The sequence below is a fragment of the Cajanus cajan genome, chromosome 6 (assembly GCF_000230855.2).
Source record: "Cajanus cajan strain Asha chromosome 6, NIPB_CcT2T_4, whole genome shotgun sequence".
NCBI lineage: Eukaryota > Viridiplantae > Streptophyta > Magnoliopsida > Fabales > Fabaceae > Cajanus > Cajanus cajan.
In genome coordinates this window covers 55989554-56003174 of record NC_138522.1, presented here as the reverse complement: position 1 = coordinate 56003174, position 13621 = coordinate 55989554, and the positions used below count along the sequence as shown (strand labels likewise).

The following is a 13621-nucleotide window of genomic DNA, read 5'->3' as shown; positions in this document are numbered from 1 at the left end:
ACACTCGTAAACTTAATTCCTATTGATTTTTACTCAACCCTTCTTGCAGGAATCATGGTTACCAGTGGTGCCGATGAGCTGGATATACGCCACCTACTTGCTGCTCGGGTGAAGCAAGTTCGGCAATCCGGGGGGTAGGCACGTCGGCTGCTGCACGCACCCCTCGACCCAATGATGATGATCGAGCTCCCCCTTCTCCTGAACGCAAGAAAAAGAAGACCAAGAAGGGAAAAGATGCCGATCGGGGCTGTTCAAAAAGAAAGAATTCTGGCGAAAGGCAAGAGCAAGCCAAAAAGGCGAAATCAGTTCCCGAAGCTTCGCCTAATCGGACCGTGATTGTGGTGCCTCCCCAATTAATGTCTCGGGCTTTTCTGAGCGATGACGCTTCGGCCGAGGCAGTGATTCGGCCAGACATGGTGTCTCCGTTCGGGCAGGAGTTCTTGGCTACCTTGGATGTGAGGGCCAAATGGAGACTTTTCTGCGAGGTACAAACTCGCTCCTTGGCACTAGCTCATCACCTAGCTATGGAGCCTATCGGCAAGGTGACGCTCTTAAAGCAAAGTCTAGAGGAAGCCGAGAAGACTGCGGCCGAGGCGATTGCAGTGAATGAAGGAGTAACGGCCAAAAATCGAGAATTGTCAGCCGAGTTGGATGCTGTTCGGCGAACAATAATAATTAAAAAATATAGAATAAAAAGTATTTACATATCTATATATATATTGCATTAGTACTTTATATTTTAGTGTGTGTTTTTAAAATCGGTAATTTTAAAGTTTATCTTACGACGAACAATAATAATTAAAAAAATAAATTTGAATAAAATATAGTCGATATAATTAATTGATTTATTAATAAATATCTAGCGTAAGTAATAAATGATTTAGATAGAAATAGCTAGCATTAGCATGATATATATAATAGCTTTAGTTGAGCTTAAGTTTCCCTTTCATATTTCCCTTGTCTGTGATTGTAACAAGAAGAGATGGATCCAGAAAACGCTGCAACGAGAATGGAAGATGAGGAAGAGAAGCAGCGGAGACAGAGAGTGATAATCGTGGGAGCAGGCCCTTCTGGGCTCTCCGCCGCTGCATGCTTGACGAAGCATTCCATTCCGTACATAATCCTGGAAAGAGAAGACTGTTTCGCTTCTCTGTGGAAGAAATACTCGTACGATCGTCTCCACCTTCACCTCAGAAAGCAATACTGCCAGCTTCCCCACAAACCCTTTCCACCCTCTTACCCTCCCTACGTCCCCAAGAACCACTTCCTCCACTACCTCGACGACTACGTCTCCCACTTCCGAATCGCACCTCTCTACCGCAGAACGGTGCAGCTCGCCGAGTACCATCAAGGGGATCAAGAGTGGAGGGTCAAGGCCCTCAATGGAGACTCCGCCCAGGTCGAGGACTATTCTGGGAGGTTTTTAGTGGTCGCCACCGGAGAAACCACCGACCCTTTTCTGCCGGAGCTGGAAGGCTTGAGTACCTTCCCTGGGAAGCTTCTTCATTCCACCGGATTCACTTCTGGGAAAGAGTTCAAAGGTGAACATGTTCTCGTTGTGGGGTCGGGGAATTCTGGCATGGAAATCGCCTTGGACCTTGTCAATCATGGTGCCAAAACCTCCATTCTTGTTCGAAGCCCGGTAAATATTATATTCATACTAGTTTCTTTAAAAACTCATTTTAACTCATAAACCCCTTATTTTCTTTATGCTCGCTTATAATACTGCATAAACAATTACCATCCACTTAGTAATAAAAAATTGAAGTAGAAACATAAAGATTTATGTTCGAATATCCTTATGATTTTTTATACCGAACCAAAAAAATACTTACTATCACACAAGTCATTAAGGTTATAAATTTAGTAGTAAAAAATTGAGATTTTTTTTTTAACAGCAAAGAAATATTTTATATATTAAAAAATTGAGATTATAAATACATCAAAATTTAAGCTTGATGTTTGTTTTCGTCATTATAATATTTTTTTATTAGTCTAACATATATTCACCACTTTATTTTTATAACCACTTATTTAGTAAAGAAGAATTGGTATGTGATTCAGGTTATTATAATTTGGGTCGTTCTTCATATGATATAGAGCAATGAAGTGTTATTAATTTTTTTTTTATATAAATTAAAAGTTTATACATTAATTACATGATAATTAGTTAGGATTATAAACACATATGGTAATGTTCTAAGACTATGTAATATCTTGCGAGTTTATTGTAGGATTACATGAGTATATATATATATATATTCTCATTAATTTGTTTTATTTAATTATTGGTTAAAAAAATAGTTGTAACAAAATTTATAATAACTTTCTTGTTAAGAAAGTCACAGGCCATTTTCACGAGTTAATGATATGAACTGTACTTCAGAAGACTTCTTAATTTGACTTTTTTGTTCTATTGGTTATGAATCGATGTGAAAAAGTAAAGATATTTATAATTGTGATTACGGATTTGTTTAAACCTTTGGTTGACTGAAACGAGTTGTGGATTGCTTGTTACGCATACTAACACAGTGCATATATTGCAATAATGCAATGATGGAATATGGCAGGTTCATTTTCTGTCAAGGGAGATGGTGAGTTTGGGGTTGTTTCTGTTGAAGTATTTGTCGTTGAGCATGGTGGACTCGTTGATGGTGATACTTAGCACCATAGTTTACGGGGATGTGACCAAATTCGGGGTTGCAAGGCCAAAAGAGGGTCCCTTTTATATGAAGGTCAAGTATGGAAAGTATCCAGTTATTGACGTGGGAACCTATAAAAAAATCAAGTCTGGTGAATTGAAGGTACTTTTTAAAAGATAGGTTTCGGTAGGTGTGGTGTGACATTGCTGTTTCAACTTCAAGCTTCAATTAAAGCTAAAAATTGCCAAATACCTGCATGCTTTGGAACCTTTTTTTAATTTCTTTTTTTTAAATAGTTAACTAGTATTTCTATTTTTTATATTTTTTAAAATAGGAACATTTAATAATTTTTTAAGACTTTGTACGTGTCGTGTGTGGATATATTATAATAATTTTTTAACCTCCCGCTTCCTTAACCTTTTTTTCTTAAAAACAAAGTATAATAAAATACATTTATTATATTAAAAAAATTAATTAAAGTTTGTTATATATTGTTTATTGTTCTTGAATGCACATCAAATACATTCTTATACACTTTAGTTAGGTTAACTGTTTCATTTTCTGGGTAGAATAATAAATCAGTCACTCGCTTTAAGATTCATATGAGGAATATATATATAAGGATAACTTGACACGTTGTTTACCTACTTTTATCCCGGCAAAGTCGAAGAAACAAGCTTAATGATTGTTGTACGTGACGAAGCAGCATGTATTGTGTGTTACGTAGGTTTTGCCAGCTGAAATAGAAAGCGTGAGAGGCAAGGATGTCCTATTCAAGAATGGTGAGTTGCACCCATTTGACTCCATTGTTTTCTGCACCGGCTTCAAGAGATCAACCAACAAGTGGCTTAAGGTTTGTAGCTAAAAGAATCAATTTCAATAAAATGGTTAATTCAATTGTCACATATTATATAATCTAGGCTTAAGAGTGCGACTGTTATTATAATTATAAGGGTCTTACCAACGCACTTAGAAGAGATTAAGGAATCAATATGATTGAAAACTATAATAAAATTATACAAATAGAACTGTAGATACATTTTTTAATAAAACTTTTTAATTTTTAATTTCTTAATTAATTATCGTGATTATAATGATATTAGGAAGAGTATATATATTATTAATGATGTATGTACGTTTGTGGTAGGGTGATGATTACCTTTTGAATGATGATGGTCTTCCGAAGCCGAGTTACCCGATCCATTGGAAGGGAAATAATGGTCTGTACTGTGTTGGGTTATCGAGGAGAGGTTTCTATGGGGCTGCTGCAGATGCTGAAAATATAGCAAATGATGTAAGCTCCTTCACCAACATCCTTGAGAACAAAATAAACCAACAGTTTTGAAACATAATTGTTACCACACATCATCATTTCGCAGATTGTCTTCCTGCTTCTTGTTTACCTGTCTTTCATGTTGTTACTTATCATCTCCAAATAATATGTCTAATCATTCTTGTCAATATATATTAAAATTTAAGTCTCCAAAAATTAATTATACAAGTCAATTTTTTTTCTACCTCTGTTTCTTTTTAATTGTCGCAAGTAATTAAGTTAGACTTCATTTATTGTAATTGAATTAGAGATTTTTTATTGGATGGTTTTTCATTAATTTGTTAATTACTATTCTTTAGTCTTTATTTAATGCCAATAATAACCCTCTTATATGTTGTTCCGAATTTCATACATTTTATTAACTGCAGGAAATATTGTTTTACTGATTAAAATGAGTAATGAATATCGGTCACAATAGATATTACTCAGTGTAGAAACACTGAGTAATATGTTACAATTAAATTATAACATCCAAGTATTTTTTTTAAAACAAGTACAATATACTAAAATGTAAATTAGTGGATTAAAAAATAAGAATAGTATAAGCATAAAAATCATTGCTTATAAGATATTAAAAATAATATATATATATATATATAATTAAATTATATGTAATTATTTTATTTATATAAAATAATAAATAAATTAGTTAATTAAATTATTCACTTAAAAATAATATAATTATCCTAATTTAAAATGCTGTGATACCTCAATTATGTTAGTTAATATTTCCATTTTGTTAGTCATCTTAAGAACTAATTAGAGTTAATAATAAGAATTAAAAAAATGAATAGTAAGAAAGTATAAAAAATCTAAAAAATAAAAATGAGAAAAAGTTACAAAGACTAAAATAAAATACAATCTTGTTTCCAAGGACTTAATATATATTTAAGTTTGTGTTTCTTTATAGAATTTTTAAGTCTATAATTAGCATTTTTGTCTTCCAATTTTGTTTTTAATAGCAAATTTAATTCTTCAGTTTTTCAATTGTTATACATTGTGCACACTCGACTTTATCCACTATCTTCTTCTTCTTTTTTTTATTTATATAGTTTTCCTTGTATACTTACAAAAAAAAATCAATTTATATTGGGCCACTCTGACCCAACGACCATTTTACTCCACAATATAAATTGGTTGATGATATATACACTTCCTTTTTTTATAAGTACACCTCTTTTAAAAAAATAATTAAATTTTTAAAAAAATTAATTTTTTTTAATTTTACACCTACAACATTTTATTTAGTACCTTTTTTCACACATTTTCCCTTCTTTTTTTTTTTTTTTCAATTTTTACATGTACCTCCTTACCTTTCTTTTATCCTACCTATTTTGTTAATATGTGAAAATTGAAAGAGAACAAAAAGTGTATGAAAAAAAGAAAGTAGTAAATTAAAAGTTGAAGGTGTAAAATTAGACAAATTAAAAAAAATTACAATATTTTATAATTTTTTTTAAAAAAAGAAAGGAGGTGTACTTGTAAAAAAAATGGAGGTGTATATATCATATGCCATATAAATTTGATCCAGCGTCTGCGCCTTGGATCTACTTCTGATACCAATCTGTCCTCTCGTTTTCTTTTCTTACCTGAATTACATAGATTATGGGCTCGGCCCATTCTATTCTTGCAACAGCAACACATGGAGCTAAGGCCTATTCTCTGCTGGGTAATGATATATACACTTCCTTTTTTTTATAAGTACACCACCTTTATTTTTTAAAAAAAATTTATAAAATATTCATAAATTTTTTATTTTTTAAATTTTTAATTTTACATCTTTAACTTTTAATTTACTATTTTTTCTTTTCACACACCTCCTTCCTTCCTTTTTTTCAATTTTCACATGCATCATTTTATCTTTCTCTAATTTTTCACCTATTTCAATGAGTAGTTTTAGTTCTCTCGATTTTTATATTATTCTCTTATTTTCTCATCTCTTTCACTTTTTCACATACACCCAAATTATAGAATTGGTAGGCGACAACATTGTAGGTACATATAGCTTCCTCGACAGTTTCTATAAAACTAAACACACATTTTTTCTTCTAACACTTCCTTTCCTTTCACCCCTCCAAAAACTTTAACATTAAGTTTAGTGCTATAAAAAAAACATTTTTACTATTCTAGAGTACTATGCGTATAGTGAAATCAATGAGAAAACTGAAAGAGAAAGGAAAAAAATAATGTAAAACTAAAATAATTAAAGTTACCTACCAAAATAGGTGGGGGTGAAAAAAAATTAAAGAGGTGCATGTAAAAATAAGGGAATGTAAAAAAAATATTAAATCAAATGTTAAGAGTGTGAAATTAAAAAAAATAAAAATTAAAAACAATTTAAGAATTTAATTATTATTTTTAAATAAGAGATGTACTTATAAAATAAGGAGGTGTATATATCATAATCCTTCTCTCCTTTACTAACCATATTGGAGCATATTTTATGCTACTATGATACTAGGCTCGAATCTTGTTGCATATAAAATAGTTCAAGATTAATATAATAATTAATATTTCAATATTTAAAATGAACTGATTAAATATTTTTTATATATGACTAAAATTTATAATAAATTATATGTATATATATATATATATGAATAAAATTTATGTTTAAATATATAAATTATACTTAAAATAAATAAATAAATATTTTTAAACATATAAATTATATTTTATATTTATGATAAATGATTTATATTATAACAAATTTTTTTTTGATAATTTATTTTTAAATATTAAAATTTAAATTTATAAATAATTATGATAAATAAAAATTAAATTAAATAAAAAGTTATAATAGTCTCTAAAAGTTTTGTTATTTAAGAAAAGTCTCTAAAAATATTTTCATGCTAGATATTATTTCGTATTTAATATATAAGGGCTTTATAAATGATTAGTTTAATCAAGTTAAATATTTTATTAGAAAAAATAACAAAAATTCATTAGATTTGATTTCGGGAATTATTTCACTCTTTTTTATATTTATTGTTAACATAATTTTGTATTGGACGAACATGTGTGTATATTTCACGAAAGATAATTTTGTAATGAGCAAATAAGATCACCATTAGAGTAAAAAAAAATGAGCACTTATATGAGATATTCACTTTCAAAACAATAGTTTCTCTTCTAGTTTTAAGTTAATTAATATATTTTAATATTTGTAACATATTTAGTATTAACACTTCAACATACATCTTTTATATATATTACTCTATGTTAATACATATAGAAATCAAATCACATCAATCACGTATAATATATCAATATTGTTTAACACTTCAACCAAGAATAACATATGAATGTTTAACACCTCAACCAAGAATAGCATACCAATGCTTAACAATTCATCAAAGTATAGCATATCAATGTTCATTACCATTTCAACTACACAAATATCGCATATCATTTTAAGAAAATTGGGATTTTTGAAGACCTTCCTTTAAAAAAAAAAACTATCATTTATTATTAATGTTAAATATTTATTAACTTTATTGATGAATGACATGTATTGAAAAATATAACTAATAAATAATCACTTTTATCATGATATTCTCTTCTAACCTTTTTTTTTTTTACCATAATGTTTGAAGTTGATACTTTAGTTAAGATATTAGAATTCATTTTTATTTTTGAATTTGAATTATTGTTATTTTCTTAAAATAGTAATTAAAAAGGATTAGTTTAAGTATGATGTCTTATTAATCACATAAATTAATTTTAAATTGATGATTTTGATTTATTTTAAATTAAAAATTTAATATTATTATTATTTTATCAATTGTATAAAAATGAATAAATATCTTTATAGTAGTACATTATTCTAACGCTAACAATAGACATGGAAGAAAGAAAAGAATAATGACGATGAAAAAAGTGCGTTTGGTGATAACATATCAGGCTTTTTTATCAAAGTAGGGCCCTTTAGAAACTTATTTACGTAAATGAGGTTCTTTTGAAAGTATTTACGCCTTTGGGGCTGTTTACAACGGTGTCGCTATGGGCCATAACGACACCCGTGCCACGTGGCATTATTGTAACTCCAGGGAAGCCATGAAAGTCATATTGACGAAGTTGGTGCAGCCCATAACGACACTAATAGCTTGAATGAAGTCGCTATAGCCCATAGCGCCCCATATTTGAAATTTAAAAAACAAAATTTCAAAAAATATAATAAATAAAGAAGTTATTGAAAAAAAAGTTTATAAAATAGTAATTAAAATTTATATGATAATGTAAAATAAAAGAATTAAAAAAATAATATACTACATAATTTAAAATATTTAAAATGTAAAAATAGGTGGCGCTATGGCCTATAGCGACATAGTGTCGCTATAGGCTATAGCGACACTATTATAAATTGATAAAAAAAAATAATATATATATATATATATTAAATAAAGAATTTAATGGAAAAATAAGTTTATAAATAGTAATTTTAATTTATATATGATAATATAAAAAACAGAAATATTAAAAAAAAATAAGATAATAATTATAAAAAAAAAACATGGTGTCGCTATGGGCTATAGCATCACTGTGTCGCTATAGCCCACAGCAACACTGGTGGTGGTTGAGACAATTAATTAAGCGACACTATTATAAATTCATAAAAATAAATAAATATATATATATATATATTAAATAAAGAAATTAATGGAAAAATAAGTTTATAAATAGTAATTTTAATTTATGATAATATAAAATACAGAAATATTAAAAAAAAAAGATAATAATAAAATAATAAAAAACATGGTGTCGCTATGGGCTATAGCGTCACTGTGTCGCTATAGCCCACAGCGACACTGGTGGTGGTTGAGACAATTAATTACAGTAGCCACGTGTGAAATTACCGTCACTCGAACGAATAGGTAATCGACACGTGGCCTCGCACAGTAAAAAAAAGAAAAAATTTCCCCTATATATAGACGTTTTTACCTTCAGATGGTCCCCCCGTGAAAGCTGCCTCCAGATTTGCTTTACAAGGTAAGTTTCTTTTTTTTTTTTCTTTGTTGAATTTGGTTATAAGTTTTTTTTTTTATAAATATTGTTTAACTTATATATATTATAATTAATATTTCAGGTTAATTTGTATTATTTGAATTTCTGCAGAGTTCCAAAAATATTAAGTCTTTGAGGTATTTTTTATTTTATCAGTTTCTGTAATTTAATTAAATATATTCATTTTTATAATTACTGTAGTTTATTTAGTTATATTTCTCTGTAATTTATATTTAATTTAAAAATAATGATATTTTTATTTATTTTATTTAGTTAAATTTTTGTGTAATTTAATTTAAATTTTTTATGAAATTATTCTGTGTAATTTTAGGTAGTTATATTTCTCTGTAGTTGTTTTTATTTTAAAAATAATGATATTTGAAATTTAAATTGAATTATTTTAATTCTGTTAAATTTATATTTATTTAGGAAAGAATTTAATTTAAATTTTTTGTTAAATTTTATTGTGTGTAATTTAGTTAGTTATAATTCTGTGTAATTTTTTTTTATTTTAAAAATAATGATATTTAAAATATAAATTGATTTATTTTAATTCTGTTTAATTTATATTTATTTAGAAAATAATTTAATTTAATTTTTTATTAAATTTAATTCTGTGTAATTTGGTTAGTTATAATTTTGTGTAATTTATTTATATTTTAAAAATAATGATATTTAAAATTTAAATTTATTTATTTTAATTCTGTTTAATTTATATTTATTTAGAAAATAATTTAGTTTAATTTTTTATTAAATTTAATTCAGTGTAATTTGGTTAGTTATAATTTTGTGTAATTTATTTATATTTTAAAAATAATGATATTTAAAATTTAAATTTATTTATTTTAATTCTGTTTAATTTATAGTTATTTAGAAAATAATTTAATTTAATTTTTTATTAAATTTAATTCTGTGTAATTTGGTTAGTTATAATTTTGTGTAATTTATTTATATTTTAAAAATAATGATATTTAAAATTTAAATTTATTTATTTTAATTCTGTTTAATTTATATTTATTTAGAAATTAAATTAAATTAATTTTTTTATTAAATTTAATTCTGTGTAATTTAGTTAGTTATATTTATATAATGTTTTAAATTTTCTGGAATGATTTTTAAGTTGTTATATTAGTTTATTTATATTTTATATAATGTATGAAATAATTAGTTGTTAAATTTTGTTATAGATGGCATCATCTTCTACATCTATGCGTGTGAGTTGTGGACCCGTTGAGGAGGATTTATTGTCATTGCAATCCATACATGTTTCACAACATGTTTGGAATAGAGAAGAAGATAGGAGATTATTAGCAAGACGTGCTGCTCCAACACGCAATGTAATTGACGGAATTCCACATCAAATAGTTCCGTTATTAGACCAGGCTGGATTTGGATGGATTGCTCGGTTGAGTTATATCAAAGTGAGTCTTGGTTTATTAACTGCTTTGGTAGAACGATGGAGACCAGAAACACACACATTTCACATGTCATTTGGAGAATGCACAATTACTCTCCAAGATGTTGGTATGATTGTTGGTCTTCCAGTTGATGGTGAAGCACTGTTAAGTCGAGGCAGTGCTAATATATTCGAATTAGGTACTAAAATAACTATACTTTAAGTTTTTTTTTGTTATAGTAATTGTGTTTTATAATATTAAAAATCGGTAAATAATTTGTTTTCTTTTATGCAGCTCATGATTTTTTAGGTGTTATTCCACTTGAGTCAGAAATTAAAGGTCATAGGGTCAAGCTATCTTGGTTGGCAACATATTTTAATGAGATTGCAGATGATCTACAGGAGGTACATCAGTTGCTTCCTTATGCTCGAGCTTGGATACTACGGTTTATAGGAGGGCTTCTGTTTCCGGATAGATCTTCCAGCTATGTCTCATTGAGGTGGTTGGCGTTCTTAGGTGACTTTCAGACCATTAAGACGTATGCATGGGGTGCAGCTGTGCTTGGATGTTTGTATCGCAATTTATGCACCTCAACTGATTATAAAACGCCAAGCTGTGGTGGGTTTACACTGTTATTGCAGTTATGGGCATGGGAACGATTCCCAACCATTCTATCTTCTCCATTCCCACCTATTCCTGCAGCTAGTCCTATTGGTTTAAGGTATGATCAAATTCAAATATTAACATTTTTAAAATTATTCAAAAAATTATAGAAATTAATTGTTTACGTTTTGATTTCAGGTGGTCCAACACAGCCACTAAAATAAGCATGAGCGATGATATAAAATTTTATCGCAAATTCTTTGATCGGTTGACCAGAAAATCTGTAAGTAAATAAAATTTTAGGGTTTACGGTTTTCATTATGTAAGTTATTAGTATTTTAATATAAACTAATTAAATTTTTTTATTTACAGATTATTTGGCAACCATATCCGCCTTTGGAACAGATGCCCGAGGACTGCACACAGGGGATTCGTATTTGGGGTTCTGTAATCCCGTTACTTTCTCTGTGTATTTGTGAATGGCATCAGCCTGATAGGGTCATGAGGCAATTTGGTTACCAACAACCAATTCCAAATCCTCTCATGACTCCTGCTCATGTGCATGCGTTGACCCTGCGGGGAAAGACTGATGACGATTGGACTACAATATTAAGTCCAGCACTTGAGCACTGGGCCAATCGATATGCATACCACTTTGCACCTACTCCTACTCATTGTCAATGGCCGATTTAATACTACGATGTCGATCAGATATTAAACATATCTCTTCTTTGTTTGTAACATGTAACTGCAAATGAGACAAGAACCACGACCACGCAAGTAATGTTTCTCCTTCAACCACAGCAAATGCAAGAGGAAGAACGTTGTTATTACCATCTTGTGTTGTAGCAATCAGCAATGTACCTCGATACTTCCCATATAGATGAGTGCCATCAACTTGTATCAACGGTTTACAAAAATTAAAGGCATCACAACACGGCTTGAATGTCCAGAATAATCTGTGAAATTGACGGTAACCATTATGACAACGATTACCAACAAAAAAATCATCATGACACAGATCATAAAATGATCCTGGAGCAATTTCTTTCATGTATTGCAGCCATCGAGGTAAATAAGCATACGATTCTTCCCAATCTCCAAAAACGTTAACAATTGCTTTTTGTTTCGCCATCCAAGCCTTTCTATAAGATATTTTGAACCCAGTTTGAGATGTTATTCTCTCTTGGATAAGGCTAATCTTGATTGATGGATCTTGGTTAACCATTCCTACATATTAAATATTAGTAATCACTAAAATAAATTATTATTAATATAAACTATAAACTTTGCATAACTTACCTTGTATGAATGTTGTAATTAACTCAAAATCTAACTTAGCATGATCTTGGGACAAAAACATGTTCAAACACGTATGACGTCCACCCCACTGAGTCACTTTCCACTTATCAGATCTCTTTGACTCAATGGCTCTCATGTACCATCCACATCCATCATGTGCATTTGGACATCTAACAACCCACTTAGTCTTTTTCGACTCAACCACATAAAAACTTTGATGCATTCTCATTGCATTTTGCTTGACTGCATTTTTAACTGCATCTTTATTCTCAAACTCCAACCCCACATATAAATCTTGCCCAATTGACCAAGTACTACCGACATCCATCCGTGGGATATCTTCTTCATCGGGATGATTCCAATTGATGTTAGTGTAGTGGGGTAAATTACCCCAAAATTGACTTCCACCTATTTTAATAATAATGAATTTAGTAATTTCAATAAAATCAATTTCAACATTTTATTTTAAACAAATAAAAAATTATTGACAAATTTAATTTTCAGATGTTACCTTCAGTAGATGGATACATTGAAATTGGTTCAACCATTGGACTATTAACAAGAACATCCGGCTTCACCTTATCATCAGATGGTTCACAATTATCAATTTCATCTTCATTGGATTCATCAATGCTTTCATATGATGATGAAACATGATAGTCTTCATCTTCTTCGTCATCTTCATCTTCGTCTCTTGTGATCAAAAGTGATGTTCAATTGACAAATTTTCAAATGAAAAAGTAGAAGATTATTGCATACCTATTTCAGCATATAATTCCATTATTGACATCACATTCTGGCTCTGAAATGCTTCTATCATGCATTGTACATCATCATCGTCACTCAATTCCAATGAAGAATATATGTTGTTATCACCTTGTGAAACTAAAAATCTGTAACTTACAGATAATATCACTTGATTTGAGTTAAGACTAAATTTGTTGTGAATCATTCTCTTTAATATATCCAAAGTGATACCTCGTTCAATATACATTCCTTTTCTTGGTCCATCAAATGTTACACCTTCAGCACCTTCATACATCTTTCCGGTGTAAATATAAGCAATCATTTGATCCATAATATCTGCAACAAAAAAATTAATTAGTGCAAATAGCTACAATTTATATCTTAACAAAAACAAAATTATACTCACCGAATCAGAAAGAAACGTAACTGGCTCAGAAATTTAAATCAGACCAAAATGTAACTGATAAATATATGATTTCAATTGTGAAAAAAACGTAGCTGGGAGGGGGTATATATACTGATATTGTCGCTATGGGCCATAGTGACACAGTAGCGACACTGTGTCGCTATAGGCCATAGCGACACAGTGTCGC

At 29.2% G+C, this 13621-nt stretch overlaps 2 protein-coding genes across 2 annotated transcripts; both read left to right on the top strand.

The window, feature by feature from the left end:
• The first annotated feature begins 936 nt into the window (after positions 1–936).
• Positions 937–4159, top strand: LOC109797732 (putative indole-3-pyruvate monooxygenase YUCCA10). Its single transcript, XM_020357855.3, has 4 exons — positions 937–1642; positions 2571–2804; positions 3370–3495; positions 3790–4159. The coding sequence occupies exons 1-4, from the start codon at positions 983–985 to the stop codon at positions 3985–3987; spliced, it is 1218 nt and encodes a 405-aa protein (XP_020213444.2). The 5' UTR covers positions 937–982; the 3' UTR covers positions 3988–4159.
• Positions 4160–4483: 324 nt separating this feature from the next.
• LOC114916901 (serine/threonine-protein phosphatase 7 long form homolog) lies at positions 4484–12030 on the top strand. Its single transcript, XM_083077706.1, has 5 exons — positions 4484–9116; positions 10167–10575; positions 10671–11097; positions 11178–11262; positions 11352–12030. Exons 2-5 carry the CDS (start codon positions 10167–10169, stop codon positions 11670–11672), a joined length of 1242 nt encoding a protein of 413 aa, XP_082933832.1. The 5' UTR covers positions 4484–9116; the 3' UTR covers positions 11673–12030.
• Positions 12031–13621: the final 1591 nt, after the last annotated feature.

Excerpts from the sequence above, each read along its gene's own strand:
- LOC114916901 (XM_083077706.1), top strand. The coding sequence starts at position 10,167 with ATGGCATCATCTTCTACATCTATGCGTGTGAGTTGTGGACCCGTTGAG. Across the intron at positions 10,576-10,670 it reads TGCTAATATATTCGAATTAG|CTCATGATTTTTTAGGTGTT; the intron begins GTACTAAAATAA and ends TCTTTTATGCAG. Across the intron at positions 11,098-11,177 it reads GCTAGTCCTATTGGTTTAAG|GTGGTCCAACACAGCCACTA; the intron begins GTATGATCAAAT and ends TTTTGATTTCAG.
- LOC109797732 (XM_020357855.3), top strand. The coding sequence starts at position 983 with ATGGATCCAGAAAACGCTGCAACGAGAATGGAAGATGAGGAAGAGAAG. Across the intron at positions 2,805-3,369 it reads TCAAGTCTGGTGAATTGAAG|GTTTTGCCAGCTGAAATAGA; the intron begins GTACTTTTTAAA and ends TGTGTTACGTAG. Across the intron at positions 3,496-3,789 it reads CAACCAACAAGTGGCTTAAG|GGTGATGATTACCTTTTGAA; the intron begins GTTTGTAGCTAA and ends CGTTTGTGGTAG.